At 36.4% G+C, this 25,522-nt stretch overlaps 1 protein-coding gene across 3 annotated transcripts in view; it reads left to right on the top strand.

Annotated features, from left to right (window-relative positions):
• Window positions 1-25,522, top strand: part of LOC150081710 (prolyl 4-hydroxylase subunit alpha-1-like) — a 230,337-nt gene that overhangs the window by 137,669 nt on the left and 67,146 nt on the right. For all 3 annotated transcript variants that reach the window (XM_090379579.1, XM_090379578.1, XM_090379577.1), the window contains exons 9-10: window positions 288-358; window positions 17,495-17,648. In XM_090379579.1, coding sequence (XP_090235705.1) covers window positions 288-358; window positions 17,495-17,648 — 225 coding nt within the window. The remainder of the gene's footprint in view (window positions 1-287; window positions 359-17,494; window positions 17,649-25,522) is intronic.

Genomic DNA, 25,522 nt, shown 5'->3' with positions numbered 1-25,522 from the left:
TTCCTTGGTATCCAGAAATACAATTAGTTTAATTAGTTCAGTTATGAAACTAAGGTTTGTAATCTCAGATTTTTTTTTTGAGTTTCAGAATGAATTAATGCTCCAAAAATCAATGAGAAACTGGCACATATTCTTGTATTGTAATGTCTCCATGGAATGCCATCTAAACTAATTAAGAAAAATATATTTTTTTTAGTTTTACATTCTTGTACCATATGTGTGTATATATAATATATATATATGTGTGTTGTTTTTTTGTTTTTTTTTCTTCCTTTATTTGTATATAGTTAAAGAGAGCTACTGTTCAGAATTATAAGTCTGGTGAATTGGAATTTGCTAATTACAGAATCAGTAAAAGGTAAAGGCTTGCTATTATTAAAGACATTGAGATTCATAAACTACATGAAAACAGCTCTGTGTTTTTTTTTTTTTTTTTTTTTTGTTATTAAAATAAAAATAAATACCTGTATCAAGTTATAAATAAACACACACATGTTGAAAAAAAAAATCAGTCAGGATTCTTAAACATGATATATTTAAGAAGAATATAAGAATACAAGTTTTTGATCTGTATACTACAGGAAATAAAGTTTTTCCACATACAGCATAATCAGTACACTAAATTTCTTTCATACTTGCTGACAAATTTTTGAACCCTCTTTTAAAGGCTACAAAATAAATATAAGAAGAATAAGTAGTTTTAAAATTATGCTGTCCCTAAATGAAAGAAATATTTAACCTCTTAAATGAAGAGGCCTTTAAAAATTCCTTTAGGAATTTCTAAATGCCTCTTCAGTCAGGTGAGTAATAACCAATTAAGTCAGATCTCTAGTTGGCAGAAGAAGCAGTATTTTATCATTCACCTTATGTGAATAATAAAATTAATTTATCTTTGTATTTTAACTTTCAAGTTGCATTTCAGTTATGAATAAATGACAGTTAACAGATAAAACTGGTAAGCCTTATGTTTTAGATTTAATTTTTTTAAAAAATTAATTTAGCATTAGCAAAGGCACATGATGCAAGAAAGCAATCTTATATAGCATCAGCCAAAAAGAAAAAAAAAAAAAAAAATACACACCCTTCTCATTTCACCCATCCACTCGCTCCAAATGTTTGTCTAGTTCTGCCTTGAATCTATTTAAGCTATCAACTTCTACAATGACAGATGGAAGTTTGTTCCAGCAATCAACCACCCGTTGGCTAAAGGCAAACTTCTGCACATCTATCCTACAACTGTCTTTCCTCAATTTGAATGTATGCCCTCTCAGGCGATTATTCTGAGCAATAAGAAGAATCCCGTCAGTATTGAGCATGCTCAAACCATTCAAGGCCTTATACACCTCAATTAGATCACCTCACAGATGCCTAGTCTCCAGACACTGTAATTTGCAAAACTTAAGCCTTTCTTCGTAAGAGCAACCCTTTGTTCCATTGACTAATCTTGTTGCCCTACTCTGTACTCCTTCCAACAGGTTACATCCTTCTTAAAATGAGGACTCCAGACCTGTATACAGTACTCAAGTTTGGAGTTGCCTGACCATTGCCTTATACAGGGGGATAATCACCTCCTTATCCCTGCTAGAAAAATTCCTGTATATCATTGACAAGACACCATGAGCTACTCTTGCAGACTGTCTGCACTGCTCAGAAAACTTCATATCTTCCTACACAATTACCCCCAGGTCCTTTTCACTCCCTACCACTGTCAGTGTGGTACCACTCTGGGGTTACTGCTTCCCATATGCAGTACTTTACATTTGTCAATGTTAAACTTCAGTTGCTACCTCTCAGCCCACCTGCTGAACGCTTCTAGATCCTGTTACAGCAGCATACTGTTATCAGTGTCATTAACAACCCTGCCAACCTTCGTATCGTTTGCAAACTTGAACATTAAGCCTGATATACCATCATCAATATCATTAATCAATACAGAAAACAACAATGGACCTAACACTGAACCCTGGAGAACTCCACTAATAACATTAGTCCACGAAGAGCAATGTCTATTAATTACCACTCTGTCTTCTCCCACTCAACCATCCCTTTATTCATAGCAACAATTTGCTTCCAGTGCCACACTGCTCCAATTTGTGCAGCAGTCTTCCATGTACAACAGTATCAAAAGCCTTTCTAAGATCCAAATATATGATATCAAAATTATACTTTGCATCCAGTTCCTTTTTGACCACATCATTGTATCCAATAAAATTGGTCAGACAAGATGAACAGAATTAAACTAACAGGTCTATAATTACTTGTGTCGCCCTTTGTGGATTGGGGGTCACATTTGCACATCTGCAGTCCATGGGTACCTCCCCTGAGTCCAAGGAAGCTTTCATAATTATGGCTAAAGATTTGCTTACTTCCTTTGCTGCCTCTCTTAATATAACTGGATAGATTCCATCCACCCCAGGTGCCTTTCTTATCTTTATCTTCAACAATTTCTCCTCAACTATCCTCAGTTATTACAAGATTATCTAGCTTACTGCCAGAGTTTAATACCCCTCTGGCATTCCCCTCCCTGAATAACTCCTCATGTGTGAATGTAGATGCAAAATACTCATTTAGTTTCTTAGACACCTGATTTGGATCATCAACAGTTGATCCATCGATATCAAGTGGATCAATCTGATTCATCCCCTTCCTTCTAGAGTTTACATAAGTAAAGAACTCTTTGCTGTTTTTCTTTTTGCCAAAGATTTCTCGTAATCTGCATTTGCCTGCCTAACCTCCTTTGTGCCTTGGTTACAAACCAGCTTATATCTATCATTATATCTATCATGGGTTTATGTGTATCCCATACATTTTTCTTCTCTGCCACAAGTCTAATTAGTTCATCTGATATCCATTTATGCCTAAATCTTGAAAAATATTTCTTAGTTGGTATGTAAAGTCTAGTAGCTTCCAAGTTTAATTCTTTGAATCCTTCACATTTTGAATTTGCTGTTGATAACATCATCAGTTGATCCCACAATATTGAATTTAAATACTGCCTCAGCCCACTGTATCACCTTTATGAAAGCAAAACCCCTTCCCTTTACCCCTAATGGTAGTTGCCTCTGAGTAAATCCCACTTCAGCACACTGTGATCACTGCCACCTAGTGGTTCCTTTATCTGCAGATTCTTAACGCATAAAGAATCACTACTGATAATCAGATAAAGAGTATTACTCCCTCTAGTTGACTCCCGAACATGCTGCTGTAGAAAACAATCATCCAATAAATCCACAGAAGTCTTGCTAAGTGTGTGAGTAACCAACGCACAAATTCCAGTCAATATGTGGGAAATTAAAATCCCCTACTATAAGACACTCTGATTTTCTGGCCCACTCTATTTCTCTGTACAGCAGTTTATTATACTTATCAGAGTCATTAGGTCTATAACACACTCCTACTCTAAATTTTGCTTTCCTAGTGCTTATGTCACACCAACTGACTCGACACTGCTGTGTCCATCCATTTTGACTGGCTGTACTTTCTTGGATTTTATACCTTTCTTAACTAATAGCATAACCCCTCCTCCCTTCCTATCCTTTATACCCTTCTTGTACACACTGTACTCCCCAAATTCCAGTTCTGCATTCCTTATATCTGTGTAACATCACATCTCTGATATCCCAACAATATTTGCCTTTGAAGTTTTGACCAACATTTCAAATTCATCAAATTTATTTACTGAACTCCTAGCATTGGTGTACACACAAGTATACATGCACCTGTTTCTATTCTTAACTACCCTAATACAGCCCATCTATTTACCTGTTCTACAATGACTCCCAGCAGTATCTGGAATCCCCTGCACCTTGTTTTCCAGGCTGCTGCTCATTTCAATAGAAGCAGTGCCAGAATCACTTTCACCTCTGCCATTGGCTACTGTTAATATATTAGTCCATGTATCCCCCCCAAATGTAGCAGTTTTCCGGCCCACCTAACTCTGCTTCAATAGCATCATCAAATATTCTTGCACCCTTTCTATTTAAGTGTATCCTATCCCTGTAAAAGCGATCTCTCCTGTTAACAAGCACAGACGAGACTGAGAAAAATTCTACTGCTTGAGCCTTGCACAATCTCTCCATGGCCGAATTGATCGACAAGGCTCTCCTTATATACTCCCTCCTGTCATGCCTGGGCAGAATTGCAGACACTTTCAAATTCAACCCTAATTCGCGGCTTTTTTTCAACAGTGACCTGTACTTGTTAAGTAATTCTGAGTCTCTTACTCTTAATATCAAATTTAGTATCAAATTTGAACCAGTTAATTCTAATTTATTCTTAGTGACAAAGCTTCGGATTTAAATTTATTGTGATATGATTCATTGTAATTTTTTTTAGTCAGTCTTCCTTTCTCCACTGATAAAAATGAGAAGGAAGCAACTTTTTTTTTTTCTGACATCAGTAAACACTAGGATTTATGATTATGATAAATTATAATGATCCTACCTTTATTCAGATTGGACTGAATCAAATTTCTGTTGATTCTGTGTGCTTTATTTATATATGCAGACTTAATTACTTTCTTTGTATCAGTTAACAAGGATCTTCAGTAAACTACCATCTTTTTTTAATGCACACAAAATCAAAATGTTTGTCACAACGTAATATATAAAGTTCATAACTACCAAGGATTATAACACCATGTATACGTTGAAATCCTTATAGGCCTTTTTTAACTGTGTGGTCAGGAGTGGTAGTGCAATAGCACACACTCTTTGAGTAGAATGGGATTCATGTCCCTGACTGCTAAATATGGTCGATCTGCCAACCTGCCCTGGACCAGCATGGCAGATTATGGTCCATTCCTTCAGCGTGACTTGTTGAGGAGGCATCCATCCTGCAGTGGATTGACAATGGCTGCATTGTCTATCTTATTTTTATTTTATTTATATATGAATTCCTAATATATATATTGATTTCTCTTAGCTGTTCCTAGTCAATAAGTAATATAAAATATTGTAATGTATATACACATGCAAATATTGTAGCGATCTCTGTACAGTGCAGATGTAGTCACTGCCCATTTGAAAATGTAGTTATGAATTATTTTGAAATATTGCTATACACAGAGGAAAATAATTCTACATTAAGATTAAGTTATATCTAAAATTATACATTGTACATATTTTAAAGATTACTGCTAACTACCGCAAATGACAAATGATACCAGCAAAACACAATTAAAATAAATTAACAGGATTAATTAACTAATTTTTTATAATATATTATAATTACAATAACTGTATAGCTATTCTCAATTGTGATAAAAATTAATCTGTTATCAGTTGCTAATACCATTACAGAAACTGAACATTACGCAATCTAAATAAATACATAATTTCACCAGTTAGTAATGAAGATATAATTGATTTACTGTTTTTTTTTTTTTTTTTTAATTGTGATAAGTAAGGACACGAATCTATCCCTATTAACTAGGCCAAAAAAGGATTAATCAAACGTTATATTTATATACATTACAATAGAGTATATAGACATAAAAGGATACATTAAACCAAACTAATTACTGCCTTTACACATTGATAGGCACTCAACAGGGACCAACACCTTTCGATGCATAAATAAAAAGTAATTAGTTGAATCATCACTGTCTGTTTCTTAGAAAGTCGTATTTCATAGGAAGTTTCATAGTCAAATCCCAGTCCATAGATAATGCCACATAACTAATCAGATATTATAAGCTACCATCTCTGCAGTACAGAAAATCTGTGCTGGGAAAATGCAAATACAGTAATCTTGGTGGAATCAGGATTGTACACACTATAACCAGAAAAAAAATAGAGCTTGTGAATTTGTTTCACAAATTTTAATAAACTTTAAAAATTAAAAGCCAAGTTCTGCCAAATAAGGAAAAAAGCAAAAAAAAAAAAAAAACCTGGATTAGCTTTTACTTAAGGATAAACAAGGACACAGACACTATACTCATCTGGAGGGAAATGGAAACACTACACTTAATGCCAAATATGTGCAGTCCCCAGCTTCGGTACTAAACAGAAAGGAAGGAGTTGTCCTCTCCAAGAGAAATAGCAAATGCCTTAGCTGAATCATTTGCCACTATATTGACAGCATCCACCTAATCTTTAGGCAGTATCAGTCCAGTCTTTCAGCAAATTAAAAAATCTGCAGAACACATAAGACCAATTTTTCTAAAATAGCTTCGCACTCATATAACCAGCCATTCGCTAACAGAACTTTTAAGGTCTCGCAATAAAGTATCTAGTAGTGCTGCTGGTCTAGATGGGATCTACTATGTAATGTTAAAACAACTAAACAACAGAGCAAAGAGAATATTGTTAAAATATTACAATCCAATATTTTTAGAAAATATTTACACAAACTCCTGGTGTCACTTAGTTGTCCTAGCCATCCCGAAACCAGGAAAGGATTATACATTTCCACATAACTATGGCCAGTTTCTCTGACTAGCTGTTTAGGCAGAGTCCTGGAAAAAATGGTTCACCGGCATCTGATGTGGTTCCTGGAAACTAACAACTTGTTAAACAGTAACCAGTACGGGTTTCGAAAGAATCAGTCCATGTTTGATGTGATGATAAAAGCAGAAACAAACATCAAGAATGCCTTCATAAAGGGGTCATCATCTGGTCATGATTAATCTCGATATCAAGAAAGCCTGTGACATGGTGTACTTCAAGATCTTCATTCTTTCAGCTTGAGAGGTCAGTTACCCCAATTTACTCAAAACTTCTTATGCCGCAGAACATTTCAGGTTAGATTCATGAACAATTTATCCAAATCATTTGAACAACAGGAGGGTGTACTGTTTGCTAATGACCTCATTATCCCCTATCAATCCAAAACTGTGAATACCATTGAAAGGCAACTTCAAATTTCCATTGCTAAAATAGAGCTGTCTCCACAATGTCCTGGGGTGCTGATAGAAGCTCCCTCCTACATCTCTGTAGAACCTTAATAAGATCATGCTTGGATTATGGATCGCCTGTGTATGACTCCTCTAGGAAATCTTCTCTATTATGTCTGAACTCCATCCAGTGTAGTGTCCTTAGAATTGAGGTAAATGAACCCCCTCTATATCTCAGGAGAAAATCCTCATTGTGTTACTATGCAGCAAAGATTAAAAGTTATCCAATCCCACCTCAGCTGGCAGTATCTGTTTGACCCTCAATATGCCATGCTAAACCATAATAAACCTAATGAAAATTAGGTTTATTATGATAGAGCTGATGCTCATTTGGGACATTAACTTCCAGAATATCTTCCAATACGTTGCTACTCCTGAACTTCTCTGGACTTAATTCTCACCTCTTTGAACAATTTCTTTATGAGCTGGGGAAACCTTCCCTAGCAAACACCAACTTTCAGCAGCTACATAAAAGCATATTCCTTGGAAAACTCAGGGAAAGTACATATCTCTGCTGATGGCTCTAAAACAGATTCAGCTGTATATGCTGCAGCAGATTCTTCCACTTTCTTAGTATCTGACTACTGAATGCAGTGTCTATACTGCAGAATTGTTCACAATAAAACTAGCCCTATATAACATAAACAACCACCATATTAAGCAATCGGATATATACAGACTTCTTAAATGCAATCGCTGCAATTCAATCTACTTTTTTGTCCTCTCATCCCATCCTTAGAGATTCGATCTAAATTATGTCACTATGAAACAGCCAACCAGAAGGTTACCTTCTGCTGGATCCCTGGTCATGTCAGCATTCCGGGTAATGAACATGCATGCAGATGATGCTGCTGCTAAACATCCATATACTGGATCTTCCTGTCAACTGAAAGTGCCCTACACTGACTGCAAATCCATTATTAAAATAACATAGGAAACAATGGAAAACTCTGGCAAATTCAAATTAATAACAAACTGTTACAGGAAAAGAAAAAGAGCCACCACTGTGGGCATCTAGTTTCAGGAGAAGCAGGCAAGAAGTGATTCTGACAGGACTCCGCATCGGCCATTCCCATCCTGCTCATCTGTATTTGCTTATGGGAGAGAATCCTCCTCACACTTTCTCACAGCTAACAATAAAGTATATTCTCATTGAATGTCCACGAAATTCAACTATCCAAAAATCAGAGTTCCTCCCTATCAATCCCCCTATCGAACTTGCAGGAAAACCCTTAACTATTTGAAATGCATAAATTTGTATAATTGTCTCTGATCATAATGTGTAGAATTAGCGATAAGTAAATCACAAACAATATAGCACAATATAGCCCAAGAGACCATAGTGCCAAAAAAAACCCCAAATACAACAACAATCTTGTTATTCTATTTAACATATATATATATACTTGTTTATAATTAAATTAAATCTGCAGCCATTGTCAATCCACTGCTGGATAAAGGCTTCCTTGGCAAGTCATGTTTAAGGAAATGAACCATAATCTGCCATGCTGATCCAGTGCAGGTTGGCAGATCAACCATGTATAGCAGTCAGTCGCTTTGAATATCGGTGTACTCAAAGAGCGTGTGCTATTGCACTCCCGCTCCTAACCACTCAGCTACAGAGACCATAGTTAGCATTAGTAGAGGCATGTGATGCAAGAAAGCAAGCTTATGCAGCATCAGCCAAAAAAAACTTCGTTAGACGAAGAATTATTTTTAAATTTTAACATTGAGATCAGCCCTGATTAATGCCATCTAAGTGAAAGATTATGCAATACATCGGTCTGTATTGATATGATAGAATATGGTAGAGTAAAAATTTTATCGGATTGGCAATGAGGTAGCAGGTTGAGTGAGATTAGATGCAGTCTGTGAAAGACCTGTGCGTCAAAAACGCCCAAGTAACGTGCAAAGGCCCAACACCATGTATACATTGTGTTGGGCCTTTGCCGTTTTTGCCAGGGTGCGCCGGCACCGTGGCAAAAACATAAAGTACAATATGTAATATAAAGTGAGAGTAAAACAAGATGAGATAAAACTTAAAGCAAAAAGGCAAAAAAAAGGTAGTAGTGGTAGTAACATAAATTGAAATATGATAGAGCAAAAATATAAAATAATAAGGCAAAATTATAAGTTATAAAATGTGTTAATTATGGGTTAGTAGATATCTACTAACCCATAATTAACATATTTTATAACTTTGGCAACAAAATTGGCAAGCTTTATTTTATTGATTATTCAGTTTTCATTTTTCCACTGCAAAAACTGAGCTTTACCAAATTTCACACCAAATGCTGTTTCACAAAGCGACTGTAATAATGAGCTTATGAAGTCCCTGCCACTAAACTCTGAGGCTCTGCATATCAGTATGAATGATTGAGCTACTGACAGATGCTTCTGTAAATCCTTGGACCTATCCCATGATGTTTTCCGCTTCAAACCCATATTCATTATGAACTACTCTCTTCATAATTTAAGACTGTTCCTTGATTTTATAAAGCTAGCCAAATTGCCGGTGTAGTATCCAATCATCATCCCACAATTGAAAGTCTGTACATTCCAACCTACAACCCATACAAGCTTCTAACACAATGCAGCTGCATAGGCAGACCCAAGAGATTTATATTGGTGCCTGAGCTAATAGTCATGTGTGGGGATCTATGCAGTATTCTTGGAAGGGTCTCTGAATACTTTTGATCACTTGATGTGTGCTTGTTTTCTTCAGTGACAAAAGAAAATGTGTGTTATTGGTAAAAATTTTAATTATACATATTAAGTACATCATGTATATATGAGATAATCTTATAAAGAGGAACCAAAGCATCATGAAAATGGAACACAGAAATATGTATAATTTTTAAATAATTTCAATGCATTTGTTGAAATATAACTTACAACCCTTACTATTTTGAGTTGTGCAGGAAACACAGCCTAGAGGTTAAAGGTACATATAATCAATGTTTTGTATATAAGCATAAATTTTTCTTGCATACTCTATTAGCTGATTGCTTAGATTCAGTATGTTGTTGTATTGTAACAGCAACTTTCACAGGTTAATTCTTAATGCAGTGCATTAACATCTAAAATCTATAGCACCTTGGCATTTAATTTCTGTAGATATAATGCACATGCTCTATTGTGCCATGTGTATTATGTTTATAGAAGTTTCTGTTCATGTGCTGAAAAACCCAGAATAACTGGAGTGTTTCTGTCTGGGATAAAAACTACTTCTTTTTCCAGATGTTAGCTAACAGATTGAAGTATCCTTTAAGAAATCTTCCAATCTCTGATGAGATTTGAATGAGACCTCTCCAAATGATCAAACCATTATACTATAATGGAGGATTCTTCACAGGTAAAAGTATGTTCTTGATAATCAAGTCCACAATATGTTTTCTTTTAGACTTCTTTTGCCTTGCAAAACTTAAGGCAAGGCTAGGAGTCAATGTGAATGGAGAGTACCTAAACCATATGCAATTTGCAGTTGACATTGTGGTCATAAGCCACGATCCCAAAGAATTAGAGGAAAACCTTAATCAGTTATACAGAGTTAGTAAGGATTTTGGACCTAGGATTTTGAACGAGTATGCCACAGAAAGGGATATAATGATTGAAGGAGCAGTAATTGAAAAGGTGGAGTCATATACTTATCTGGGACAAGTTATTAGCTCTAATAATGATAAATGGCTGGAAGTGAAGAGAAGAATAAATTTTGGATGGATAGAATTCAAGAAATATAGTTACATACTGAGGGGCAAATCCCAATTTATCTGAAACATAAGATAATGAACCAGTGTATACTCCCCACCATGACTTATGGAAGTGAAACTTGGGCACTCACCAAAAGAATGGAGGAGAAGCTGAGAACTATACAGCGAAGAATGGAATGAATTATATTGGGAATAAGACTTTTAGATAAGAAGAGAAACACATGGATTAGGCAGAAAACTCAAGTAAAGGACATTCTTATCAAAACTAAATAACTAAAATGGTCTTGGGCAGGACACATAGCTCGAAGACATGATGACAGATGGACTAAGAAAATAACAGAATTTTACCCAAGAGGAGCCAGAAGAAAACCTGGAAGACAACAATGGAGATGGACATATGAAATTCATGAGTTTGTGGGTAGTAAATGGATAGCCATTGCACAAAACAGAAGGAACTGGAAAGTTGCTGGAGAGGTCTTCATCTTCGTGGATTGAAAATGGTTGATGGTGATGATGAGGTCACTAAAGCAGTTTTATATTTTATTTTTGCAGTATAAAAAAAACAAAATATTTAATATTAAGAAAAATTGTTATAATTTATAATATAAAATATTTAAAACTAGGTATAAAGAATAAATTGTATGCAACACACTATCCTTCATAACTTTAGCTATTTTTAACAAAATTTTAACAATCAGCAAATTCTTAAAATCAGTAAAATACATCAAATAAAAAAAAAATTATTTTTAAAATTTAAAAAAAATTATAACATCTACCATGCTCTTACCTGCCATATACAGCGGAACTTCTCTATTATGAAAATTTTTTTGCAAAACATTGCACCTTGAAATGAAATTGCATGTAAAATGAACCCCATATAGCGAAGTGTAAGTCTATAACAAATTTTAAAAAAATTAGCATTCACCTTAATGCAAACCAGCAGTAACTGCCAGCCTATCAAAGCAAAGGGTGGAAGGAGCTACACTTGCTGATCAACCCATCACACCATTCCTCTGCAACAATTAAACGGAGGGAGAATATGCTAAAGAGTAACTGAGTTTTCTAATAAATTTCAGGTAAATGCAGCCAAACCTTGCAATAAGTAGGGCAGATTTGTAAATTGATGTTTAGTTTCATTTGCTCATTTCAAGTAATTTTTACCATCATGAAAACATGTCGAAGAGAAAATGTTTAAGTGTAAATGTTAAAGTCAAGATTCTTCATAAAATTGATCAGTATTTTAAGAAAAAAGATATTGCCAAGAAATTTACCATACCTGCAATAAATAGCTACAAGAACCTACAATAATTAAAAAATCAAGAATCAATTTCAAATGCAACTGAAGGAGAACCAGATAAGAAGCAAAATAAGTTTTATGTATATAAAGATGTTTATACAGCTGTTCCAAAATGAGTGAAATGATACCTGAAAAGAATATGCCAATATCAGGTTTGTCCAATTATTAAGCAACAAACTCTGAAATTTGTGCAATCTCTTGGGCATACAGAATTTATCACTGGGTGGTTAGATAAATTTAAGCATCACCACAGGATTGTGAAAAAGGTTATTCACGGAGAAAGTGTCAATGTAAGTGAAGAAGGTTGCAACAGTTGGAGGAACAACATCTCATAGAAAATTTTGGAAGAATAAGAACCTAAGGACATTTTTAATGTTGATAAAATGGGCTTATTCTTTAAATGTTTGCCTAATAGAACACTTGCTTTTAAGAATAAATGTTTTGGTGGAAAACAAAGCAATGAAAGAATCAACTGTGCTAGTTGGAGCCAACATGACAGGAAGTAAAAAATTAAGACTTTTAGTCATCGGAAAATCAAAAAAACCCAAAATGTTTTAGAGGCACAAAAACATTGGGAGTTGACTATACCTTTAATAAAAAAGCATGAATGACAAGTGATATTTTTGAAGAATGGATATTAAACCAGACAAGCATATGACTAAAGAAAAAAGAAAAGTAATGTTGATTATCGATAACTGTCGGGCACATCTTGCCAGTGTTTCTGCCAAACTCAAAAGTATGAAGTTGTTGTTTTTACCAACAGTCATAATGTCAAAACAAGCCAATGGACCAAGGCATTATTAAAAATTTTAAATTAAATTATTGAAAGAGACTATTAAGGAAAATTATCAATGAGTTACAAGAACATAGAAACCTGGAGGTTACACTAAACCTTCGAGATTGCATCTCTGAGTTGGCAAAAGTTTGGACAAATGATGCGAGTGAGTACACTATTCAAAATTGTTTTTCAAAAGTGGGATTTGCATTGACTACAGAAGTTGAATAGCAATAGGGCGATGAGGCACCTCCATAGCCAGATAGGCAGGAGCAGTAGTACGTAGCACACGCTCCTTGATTAGACCGGGGTTCGAGCCAGTGACCACCAAATATGGAGTATGCAGAAAGATCAGGGAATGACCACCGCATATTCCCGGAGCATATGGCCTTAGTTGCTAATACTCCTAAAAACCAAATAATAACAACAGCAATAGGATGAACAATATGAACTGCCACTTTCACAATTGAAAACATTTTGGACATTATTAAAATAGTGGGAAAACATTGAAAATCACACGACACTGGATGGTTATGTTAATGTAGATCAAGATCTGGTTACAATAGAACATCCAGATGAAGATGAAATATATTGTGTTAGGTTCGACTGTGATAATGAAATCAACAATGATGCTGAAAACGCATCAGAATAACCCATAGAAAAGCCAACTCACAAAGAAATGATTCACCCTTTTGAAACGGTTTGTCTGGGTTTACAATTTTGTGAAATGTTCCTTATAGTGTTTTTAATGGTCTGAATAAATGAGGTTTTTCTTTGAGAATAAGACATTTTTAAATTTTACGAAACAAAAGAAAATTACGAACCTTTTTAATTTGTGAGACATACCCACGATAATTGTGTAAATTTAGACAAGACTTCAGTTATAGCTCAGACACAGCATGGTTTTGTTAAGGGGAAGTCTTGCCTGACCAACTTGATTGGATACTATGATGCAGTCACAAAAGAACTGGATGCAGGGAATAACTTTGATATTATATACTTGGATCTTAGAAAGGCTTTTGATACTGTTGCACATGGAAGACTGCTACACAAATTGGAGCAGTGTGACATTGGAGGCAAATTGCTGCTATGGATAAAGGGGTGGTTGAGGGGGCGAAGACAGAGAGTGGTAATCAATGGACACTGCTCATCGTGGACTAATGTTATTAGTGGAGTCCCTCAGGGCTCAGTGTTGGGTCCACTATTGTTTTCTGTATTTATAAATGATATTGATGATGGTATATCAAGCTTAATGTCCAAGTTTGCAGATGATACAAAGGTTGGCAGGGTTGTCAAGGACACTACTGACACTATGCTGCTGCAACAGGATCTGGAAAGGTTGAGCAGATGGGCTGAGAGGTGGCAAATGAAGTTTAACATTGACAAATGTAAAGTACTACACATGGGAAAAAGCAACCCCAGATCAACGTATCAACTCTGTGGTACTACACTGACAGTGGTAGAGAATGAAAGGGACTTGGGGGTGATTGTGCAGGCAGATATGAAGTTCTCTGAGCAGTGCAGACGGGCTGCAAGAGTAGCTCATGGAGTATTGTCAATGATATACAGGAATTTTTCCAGCAGGGATAAGGAGGTGATTATTCCATTGTATAAGGCAATGGTCAGGCCACACCTAGAGTACTGTATACAGGTCTGGAGGCCTCATTTCAAGAAGGATGTAGAGCTGCTGGAACGAGTACAGAGAAGGGCAACAAGATTAGTGAATGGAACAAAGGGGTGCTCTTACGAAGAAAGGCTTAAGTTTTGCAAATTACAGTGTCTGGAGACTAGGCACCAGCGAGGTGATCTGATAGAGGTGTATAAAGCCTTGAATGGTTTAAGCATGCTCAATGCTGATGGGATTCTTCCTCTAGCTCAGAAAAATCACCTGAGAGGGCATAAATTCAAATTGAGGAAAGACAGATGTAGGATAGACGTGCGGAAATTTGCCTTTAGCCAGCGGGTGGTTGGTTGGTGGAACAGACTGCCATCCCTTGTGGTGGAGGTTGATAGCCTAAATAAGTTTAAGGCTCAGCTGGACAGGTATTTTGAACGAACAGAGGGGTGAAGTGGAAGTGGGTTTTTTTTTTTTTTTTTTTTTTGGCTGATGCTGCATAAGCTTGCTTTCTTGCATCAAATGCCTCTAGTAATGCTAATGCTAATGCTAAACATGTAATTTAAATGTTTTTGAAATAAAATATATTAAAAATAAATGTACATTCATTTTTATTTTCTAATTAAGTAACAATTTTCAATAAAAAAAAAGGTTTTCTGTGTAACAAAATTTCTCCATAATGAATTTTCTCACTGGATTTATTAAATTTGCTATAGGGAGGTTTGACTGTAATTCTTTGCTAATACATTAAAACAAGAACTAAAAGATCCTAAATTGAAAAGTGGTAATATTGTTAATAGGCATTAAAACTAAAAATGCACAAATGTAAAGCAAGTAAATTGAAAATTGAGAAATAACTATACTTGCATTGAACACATTAGGAATTGTACTAGTAGTACTGATACAGGAAATTCTGTACTATTTAAAACACAAAATGTTTGTTAGTAAGCCATATTAATTACCTTAACATGAGCTGATATTTCCTGCTCTCAGAAAAATAGCCAGGTGCATCTTATGTGAAAAGTGGTGGTGAGCTGCTGCATTTTCACAGCTGTAAAATATCATACAATTACATTCCTAAATGAGGAACTCTGATAACTGGATCAGGTGGGGAGAGGTGCTTTACTTAGTCAACTTGTTCACCTGATCTTACCCTCCGCTTTACTTTCATCATTTGAGAATAATATGAAAAGTGAGGTTCATATCCCACCACTTTCTGAAACTGGATATTTTAAAGGAAAACATATGGAAGGCTATTGCGACTTTAAACATATCTCATCAACCACGTTTTAAAAATAAGACACAGAAACTAGAATTTTAAAAAACTGTGTTTACTACTATATTTACAATTAAAATAACTTTACAACTAAAAATGATAAAATATTTAAAAAAAAAAATAAAATAATAAATAAATATATATATATATATATACATCAAATAAAATACATTAAAATATAAGAGCGATAAAATCAACCGTAGCTTTCGAAGGTTCCTGCCTTCTTATTCAGCAGTAGCTTCCTTGTACTGCGGTGCATCTTAAGTACCAGCAGGTTCACGGTCTAAATCATGTGTTTCATCGCCACATGTTCTATTCTCCTGTGTTACTGGGACTGGAAGCGGCTCGGGAGTGCGTCATATGAAATCATTCATCCCTTCTGAGGATCGTAGCCTCAAAGAGGCGATGTATCCACAAACCTTTGTATCTATTGATGTTCTCTGTCAAATTAATCTGCAATCAATCTCAAGCCACTTGCGGTCCCAGAACCTATGCACTCGATCAGTGATGATAGCTTCATCCAGGGAGATCTGATGTTGCTTCTCCCAAAAATGCTCTGCCACGGCAGACTTACTTATCTGCATTCCTTATTGCCTTAGTGTGCTCTCTCAGACATTCTTTGAGACGGCACTTTGTTTCCCCTACATAACATTCCCCACAATCCAGGCATTTAATACTATAAACGACCCCACTAGCATTCTCTTTTTGAATGGGGTCTTTTACTTGTGACACGATTGTGTGCAGATTCCAGGCCGGAAGCTGCACACAACGCGTCTGATAATTTCTTAGTATCCTAGTTATATGCTCAGTTAAGCCCGGATAGTAGGGAATGTATGCAGTGGCTATTGGAGTAAAGGTTTCGCCTCTCCTCTGATTTTCTCCAATATACTTTTGTATAATCCTCTGGGGGTAGCCACACTTTGTAAGATCCGCCGTGACATGTTCATATTCTTCTTTCCTATCCTCGGAGGTACTACAGTGCAATTTTGCCCTGTCTATTAACGCTCTGACCACACTGTTCCTATGATGATTGGTCTGAGCAGAATTATAGTGCGAGTACTGGCCTTTGCACATCGGTTTCCTATAGACTTTAGTTTTTAGTTATTGGTCTAGATGTATCTTTGAGGCTACGATCCTCAGAAAGGATGAACAATTTCATATGATGTGCTCCTGAGCTGCTTCCGGTCCCAGCACACAGGAGAATAGAACATGTGGCGATGAAACACTATAATGTTCACGGTCTATGATTTAGACCGTGAACCTGCTGGTACTTAAGATGCACTGCAGTACAAGGAAACTACTGCTGAAGAAGGCAGGAGCCTTCGAAAGCTATGGTCGGTTTTATCGCTCTTAACCCGGTATTTTAATGTATTTTATTTGATGTATATATATATCTTTTAAATATTTTATGTATTTTATCATTTTTAGTTGTAAAGTTATTTTAATTGTAAATATAGTAGTAAACACAGTTTTTTTTTAAATTCTAGTTTCCATGTCTTATTTTTAATATGTGGTTGGTGAGAAACATTTAAAATCACAATATGAATTTACCCAACCCCAGAGGCCTGTTTGAAGAAAAAGACATATGGAAAGCTATTGAAAAGTTCAGTACCTCAAAAAATTAAGTTAGTTTATCATTCAATTGTAATTTGCAAAATTTTTATGGTATCTTCAGATATTTATCACATTAAATTTTAAAAATTGGTAAGATCATTATAATGTGTGTGTGTGTTAAGAATGTTATATTGCAGAAGGAATGCTTAGTAAATCAGACAGTTCAATAATAAAAATGCAGCATAAAAGATCTTATAAAACAGGAAATGTTAAGTAATAATATTTACACTAGAAATTTTTGAGTTTTTAACATTATTTTATTATTTAATTATTATTTTTTTATTTGGTGATGACTTATTTTTGAAATAATAGTGCTTGGCTTCGCAATGATGACCACCAAGTGATATCAAGGATAAGCCAAAGAATTGCAGATTATACTGGCCTTACAATGAAAACAGCAGAGGAATTACAAGTTGTTAACTATGGTATTGGAGGACATTATGAACCTCACTTTGATTTTGCAAGGGTAATTTTAAAATATTTTTATAATTAAATGTGTACATATTTTTGAGTAAAATTTTGGTCATTAGAAGTTTAATTTAAAAACATGTATATTAGTTATAATCCATTCAGATTTGTTTATTGGGCTAAGGTAAAGAAAGCCTCCACAAGAATGATGAGAAACGTCGGATAACTTATGCGGAAAATTAGTTTCCCGACACCGGACTTTAGCACTGCTCACTCGGTAAACAGACAGTAGGCGTTATTGGTCTGGAGCAGAAATCAAGAAGGATATATTGATTGACAGGTAGGCGTGGAAAATGATGAAATGATTGGTAGTCAGTGTGACAGACAACAAGCTACTGTGTAGTCATTGGTTGGCATTATGATGTGTATTTACCAGTAAAGAGCGGTGCATAATAGTTTTGTAATGAACGGTGAACAGGTAATAGTAGTGATGAATCTTTTAAGGTGCTGATGGACGTTATGATATGTGTGTATCTGCATGAGTGTCTTTAAAAATAAAAGTACAGTAATGAAAAAATTAATATTTTGTTAATAAACAATTTGTGCTAGTCCACCCATGATTCTAAAGAAAAAAGGTTAGGTTCCCCCCTCCATTTCGGGAGGGGTTCAAGCTCCCGTGGGATTCAAGTGGAGGTAACCTGACCTTTTTTCACCATTAGAGCATATTATTGAACAAGAAAATAAAAATAGTCATAAAAAAATTGTGAATGATTCTAAAGAAAAAAGGTTAGGTTACCCCCTCCACTTCGGGAGGGGTTCAAGTTGAGGTAACCTGACCTTTTTTCACCATTACGAAATACTGTAATGGTGAAAAAAGGTTAGGGCATGTGTGATTAGGACAAGTTACCATTAGTGCTGCTAAAGTGATACTAAACCGATGTTATTGTGTTTGTGCACCAATCAGCACATCGTTTTCCACGCCTACCTGTCAATCAATATATCATTCTCGACTTTGCTCCAAACCGATAACACCTAATGTCTGTTTACTGAGTGAGCAGCACTAGAGTGCCGTATCAGGAAACTAATTTTCTGCGTAAGTTATCTGACGTTTCTCGTGCAGGCTTTCTTTACCTTCGCTGGTTATTGTATTGTTAGTATATTTTAAATACATAAACTGCATTTTTTTTTTTTTTTTAAATCACAAGCCAAACTCGACACCTGGAAGAGCTATATATACAATCTGTTCGGCACCAACAGAAAACCGGCAGAAACGCAACAACAAACACAGGAAGACAATCTCCACATATTAACATCTGAAGTGGAACATGCCATCCGAATAACAAAGCCAGGCAAGGCCTGTGGACCTGATCAGATTCATGTGGAACTGCTGAAACAACTAGACTACAGCAACATCCAACAACTAACGAAATGGTTCAATCAAATCTACAGCAACAACGACATTCCATCCGAATGGCTCCAATCCATCTTTGTGGCCCTACCAAAAAAGGCTACCAGCCGGAAATGCGAAGACTTCAGGCTGATCAGTCTAATGAGCCAGGTGCTAAAAGTCTTCCTCAAGGTGATTCAGCAAAGGATAAGATGTAAGTGCGAAAGTGCACTAGGAAACACACAGTTCGGATTCTGCAGGGGACTAGGCACCAGAGAAGCAATTTTCTGTTTACAAATATTGCTACAAAGGTGCTATGAACATCAAAAAGACGTGTATATATGTTTTATTGACTACGAGAAAGCCTTCGATTCAGTAGACCACGACCGCCTAATTGACCGACTGAGAAAACTTGGGCTTGAAAACAATGATATCAACTTTATTACAACTCTCTACTGGAATCAAACAGCCCGGCTTCGCTATGACAACGATCTGACAGACCCAATTCCAATAAAAAAAGGCGTCCGGCAAGGCTGTCCATTATCTCCCATTCTTTTTAATATCTATTCGGAAATGATCTTCGACCAAACACTGGCTGACAAGAACATCGGCATAAAAGTTAACGGACACTACATCAATAACTTAAGATATGCCGATGACACAGCACTAATAGCGGATTCAGAACAAGATTTACAGACCATCTTGAACGAAGTGGACATAGAAAGCCAAGCATGGGGGCTACGAATCAACAAAAAGAAAACAAAGGTGATGAAGGTCAGCAGGACTGCAAGCAAAATCACGATCAAACTAAACAACGAAAAATTAGAGCAAATACACCGCTTCAAGTATCTCTGAGTGCTCATTGATGACCAGCTGAACCATGAGGCCGAAATCAAAAGCAGAATTGAACAAGCCAGGCAGGCATTCACCAAATGGAGAACCCTCCTCACCGACAGAAGCTTGAACATCGTGCTCAAATTACGCACATTGAAATGCTACATCTGGCCAATACTGCTCTACGGTGTAGAAACCTGGACTCTAACATCAGCCACTACAAAAAAGCTCCAGGCCTTCGAAATGTGGCTCTACCGAAGAATGCTGAAAATTCCGTGGACAGCCAAGATAACCAACGCACAGGTCCTGCAGGACATGCACACGGAACGGGACCTGCTCAAAACCATCATCAGCAGGAAATGCAAATACCTAGGTCACATCGCTAGGAACCAACAAAAATATCACCTACTACCACTCATCCTGGAGGGAAAGATCGAAGGCAAGAAACGCCCAGGCAGACCGAAAATGGCATGGCTAGATAACATCAACACCTGGCTTCACATGACAACAGCACAAATTCTACACGCAGCGCTAGACAGAGAACAATATCAAAACGAAGTCGCAAACGCCATTCGGCAGCATTAAAGAAGAAGAAGAAATCACAGGGCATTTTAAGTCTTTAAAAGACTTAAACCAGAGATTTAAGAGAACATTAAGAGAGAGAGATAATTACCTTTATAAAAAGCATTTCATTCTGGAACCTAAAATGGTCATTTCACATGAAAAACTGCTCCTAGTGGTTAGGCTGTCCAGGAAGTAAGAGAATGGAGATGACATTGAGATCATTAAGAACATATTGGTCAATCAGGCCCTCTGATTGACTAGTTAGGGGTGAACTGCTCTCTTATAATATCTCCCTTCTCTTATTTGTCTGGATGTCTTGATCACTGAGAGGAGTTGTGCATGCAATCAAGGAACTGGTACAGGTTCCAGAAAATGATGCTCAATGCATGCATGCAGCCAGAAATAAATCATGTACTTAAGTTGGTTTGTCATAAAGCCATTTTAAATTAAGCCTTTTAATCTAGGGTAGATAAGTATTCTTAGTTGTTTAGAAAAGTTAGATGACATCTTAAAATGTTGAATAGAAGTCCTTTTAGGTACGGATTAATCGTGGATGAGCAAGAGTTCGATATGAAGAAATATAATTTACATATTTTTAAGAAAAATACAATAGTCGGTCCTCGTGTAGCACAATAGTTGTGTTCCTAGAAACCCTCGGGCAATGCAAAATCGTGCAATATAAACACCGTAAATGCAGAGACACACTATAAACACCTCACTAGCTCACATTTTACTAAAGCACATTTCTGGGGGTTACTACCATAAAACAATAAAAACAATTTCCAGTTGCGTTCCTGCTAGTGGAATCTGTTATAAACTGGTAGTAAACTCGATCTAATTTCATTTGCGAATATATCGATAGCTGGAATTGTGTGGGTTTTTACATTATTATGGTTAAATGTGTTTCCCCTTCACTGATATAAAAAACAGTTTTCAGAACATTTTCAGAATCTTCTCTTCATTCCTATCGTTTTGCATTCAGTTGGGGTGATTCCGCGTTCAACTGCCATTTCTTGTAAACACAAAGGTGAATCGTGTATAAGCGAATTCGGTTCATGTTATATACGTTATCGTTCCCCTATTTATAAATCATGTTATACGAGGACTGACTCTACTTAGTTATCCCAGGGGCTCACATCTGATGAGTATATGGGCTTGGCAAACCCAGTGTCCTTTAGCTGGATATCATCTTTCTTGCTTTCCTGGTGATTTCCTTCTATTTCTGATACACACACACACACACTCTCACTCTCTCTCTCTCTCTCTCTCTGGCATCTCTGCAGCCAGGTGGGCAGGAGCAGCAGTGCGTAGGCACATGCTTCTTGATTAGACCGGGGTTCGAGCCCGTGACCACCAAATACAGAGGATGTGGAAAGGTCAGGGAATGACCACTGCATATCCCCAGAGCAATATAGCCTTAGTTGCTAATGCTCCTAAAAAAAAAAAAAAAAAAAAACCAACAACAACAATTCTCTCTCTCTTGCAGGGTAATGTGGGAATTTTTTTTTTCTGACTGGTGCAGCCTAAGCTTCAGACTTCCTTACACCACCATATGGCTAATAATAATAACATCTATATAAGTTCTTGAGAGTTCTTGACAAAAGTGTTAAAATATGTAGGGTACGAAAGATGCCTAAAATTGGCTGTCTGTGGTTCATTTACAAGACAAATTCCAGCTAGCTGATTCCAGATAATCGTTTTTCTCTTTAAACTTTAGAATTTTCAAATTTTTTTTTCTCTAATTTAGAAAAGAATATTACACTGCTGGTTGCAAATATTTGAAGAGGCCTAACTTTATTCTTCATAAGATATGTGTACAAGCTGGAAAAGCTTGTGTGTAGAACATGTATGTCTTTTTTATTTTGAGTGTCTTGTTGTATTTTTCTTCAGTAGAGACATTTCAATCTGTAGCATTCACTAATTTGATATTATGAATTAAAAATATTCAAACTACCCATCTCCACAGCACCAGATGGAAGTTTGTTTCAACTATCAATCACTCTCTATCTGAAACACCTAACCTACAACCTATTCTTGTTCAATTTATGTCCCCTTATGTGTGTGCCTCCATAGCTGAGTGGTCATGAGAATGAGTACAGTAGCACATGCTCTTTGAGTAGACCGGGATTCAAGCCTCTGACTGCTAAATATGGTCAATCTGCCAACCAGTACTGGGCCAACATGGCGGACGGGTTCATTTTCCTCAACATGAATCGTTCAGGAGGCTTCCATCCTGTAGTGGATTGATAATGACTTCAGTGTCCCTTTTACCTTTATGTGTGTGGTCTGAGAAAGAGCTAGAATGAAACACACATAATTTACTCAGTCTATTTAAAGCCTTAAACTAGGTGCCTCTGTAGCCAGGTGGGAAGGAGCAGCAGTGCGTAGCACACGCTTCTTGATTATACCGGGGTTCGAGCCAGTCACTACCAAATATGGAGGATGCGGAAAGGTCAGGGAATGACCACCACATATCCCGGAGCAATGTGGTCTTAGTTGCTATTGCTCCTAAAAACCAAATAACTAACTAACTAAAGCCTTAAACCCTCAATCGGGTTTCCTCACAGGTACCTACTTCCAGACGCTGAAATTTGTAGAATTGAAGCTTTATTTAGTAAGAACATGCTTTTATGTTTGTGTCTAATCTTGTTTGTCTTCTCTGCATCCATTCCAATAGATCCACATCCCTCTTAAAATGAGGCTTCCAGACATGTATGCAGTACTCAAGATTTGGCCTAACCATTGCCTTATACAGTGAGACAATCATCTCCTTGCCCCTGCTAATAAAATTCCTGTATAATTGACAGAACCCCATGAGCTGTTCTAACAGCTTGTCTGCACTTCTCAGTAAAAAGTTCATGTCAGACTACAGTTATCCTCATATATTTATCTTTCTCTTCTAACTTGAGTGCAATACCTGAGATTACTGCTCCCCATATGCTATACCTTGCATTTTTCAACATTAAATCTCAATTATTGCTTCTGAGCTCATCTAGCTAAGTTTTCCAAGTTTTGTTGTAGCTTCTTATCCTGATTTCTGTCATTACTGTCAACCTTCATATCATTTGCAAATTTGAACATTATATTTGTTATGTTTTTATCAATATTGTTAATAAATATTGAAAACAAAGGGCCCAGCATGTCAAGGGACTCTGCTGATGACATTAGCCCAAGAAGAGCAGTGCATATTTAATATAACACCTCTCTGCCTTTTGCCACTCAACCATCCTGTTATCCATAGCAGTAACTTGCCCTTAATGCCACACTGCTCCAACCTCTATAACAGTCTTATGTGGAACACTATCAAAAGCTTTTCTAAAATCTGAGTATATGATGTCAGAATTATTTTTCACATCTAGTATTGTTACTATGTTGTAGTAACCATCAGATTGGTCAGATCTAATCTTCACTTAAAAAATCTGTTCTGCAGTTGCTATATAACTGTATTCTTGTCAAGGTGATCCAGCATTACTTCTTTGACTAATGGCTCACTATGAATGCTATCATTAACTGTTGACATTCGTAGTCAGCAGACATGTCTTCATATTGCTCCTAGAAAGTGCAGGGATAACATTAAGATTAGAGTGGATTAGGACTAAGGTTGTTAATTGATTTTTAGGAGCATTAGCAACTAAGGCCATATTGCTCTGGGGATATGTGGTGGTCATTCTCTGACCTTTCCGCATCCTCTGTATTTGGTTAGGACTAAGGAGATTAGATAATTGCTATTAAATTATCTAATCTCCTTAGATAATTTAATAGCAATTGCCATTAAATGGTTGTGACAAGGTCCACATTGAACACTTCATCAGAGGGTATCATGACTCATACGGAAATAGTCAATGGCAATTTCCTGGTGAATCATGATTTCATCATTCAGAACCTGTGGCATGTATTCTAAGATTGACCTAGTGGATAATCATAGATCACCTGGCGATTGTTTGTTTTCTTTCTCAGTGTTGTATAGAGTGTACTGATCTAAAGTTAGAAATTGGTACATTGCTAGAAGAATTTGAGTCACTGTAAAAATGGGTGCTTGCCCTTGAGAATAATATAACTGGGAGCTCATCAGGAACTCAAGATTCTAGTAACCTACTAAGTGATACACTCCCGATTAGGGCCCCAGAGCAGAATAATCAAGTGCAAACTGCTCTGGTTCAGAAGGACTTAGTTCTATTGGGAGACTCCATTGTGAGGGAAATATTTTTTTGTAATAAAGATATGTGGACTAGAACCAGGCAATGTAAATTAATGATGTCACTAACAGATTATCAGATTTTAAGGGGGAAGGATAAAGAGAATATTATTATTCATGTGAGAACTAATGATATTAAGCACACATGATCTAACAATTTTTTAGAACAATATAAGACCATGCTGAAGAAATGCCGTGAGTAATATAGGTAATATAGATATGTACAAGGGTAATATAGATATGTGCTTATCTGATAATATTGGTCAAAGTAATGCTTGCACATACTTTAGGAGTTCTTGTTTGCTACCACAACAGATCATATTAGCAAGATCTTCTGAGAGCAGAAACATTTCAAATGAGCAGACAACTAATGCCAAGAAGCCAGCTTAAATAACTTCAAGGGGTGTGGTTCAGGGTAGTTAACTATATAAGAACACTAAGTCTTAATTGTTCGTACAGTAATGTCAGAAATATTGTTAATAAAATGAGTGAATTTGAACTGCTGGTTAGGACAAGTTTTTTTTTTTTTTAGGAGCATTAGCAACTAAGGCCATATTGCTCCGGGATATGCGGTGGTCATTCCCTGACCTTTCCGCATCCTCCGTATTTGGTGGTGATGGGCTCGAACCCCGGTCTAATCAAGAAGCGTGTGCTACGCACTGCTGCTCCTTCCCATCTGGCTACGGAGGCGCCTTTAGGACAAGTAATGCTGACATAATAGGGCTTACGGAAATAGTGGATGATGAGTTTCAGTACAGTATGTATAACGTATAGTCAGTTCTACTATAACGTGCATTTTCAAATATGACTGATATATTAGGGAACAATGCAGTATAACGCGATTTTTGCATTGGCTCGTGCACAATTTCATCTGCGAGTAACACCAGGTGACTAAAAACTCTGCACCAAGCTGAATAGCGACCTGCGAAGTAATACATACAAGTTTACGAAG

This window comes from Mastigoproctus giganteus, chromosome 8, assembly GCF_048544385.1.
Source record: "Mastigoproctus giganteus isolate SK-2022 chromosome 8, ASM4854438v1, whole genome shotgun sequence".
In the NCBI taxonomy this organism is placed as follows: Eukaryota; Metazoa; Arthropoda; class Arachnida; order Uropygi; family Thelyphonidae; genus Mastigoproctus; species Mastigoproctus giganteus.
This window is presented reverse-complemented; position numbering and strand designations above follow the sequence as displayed.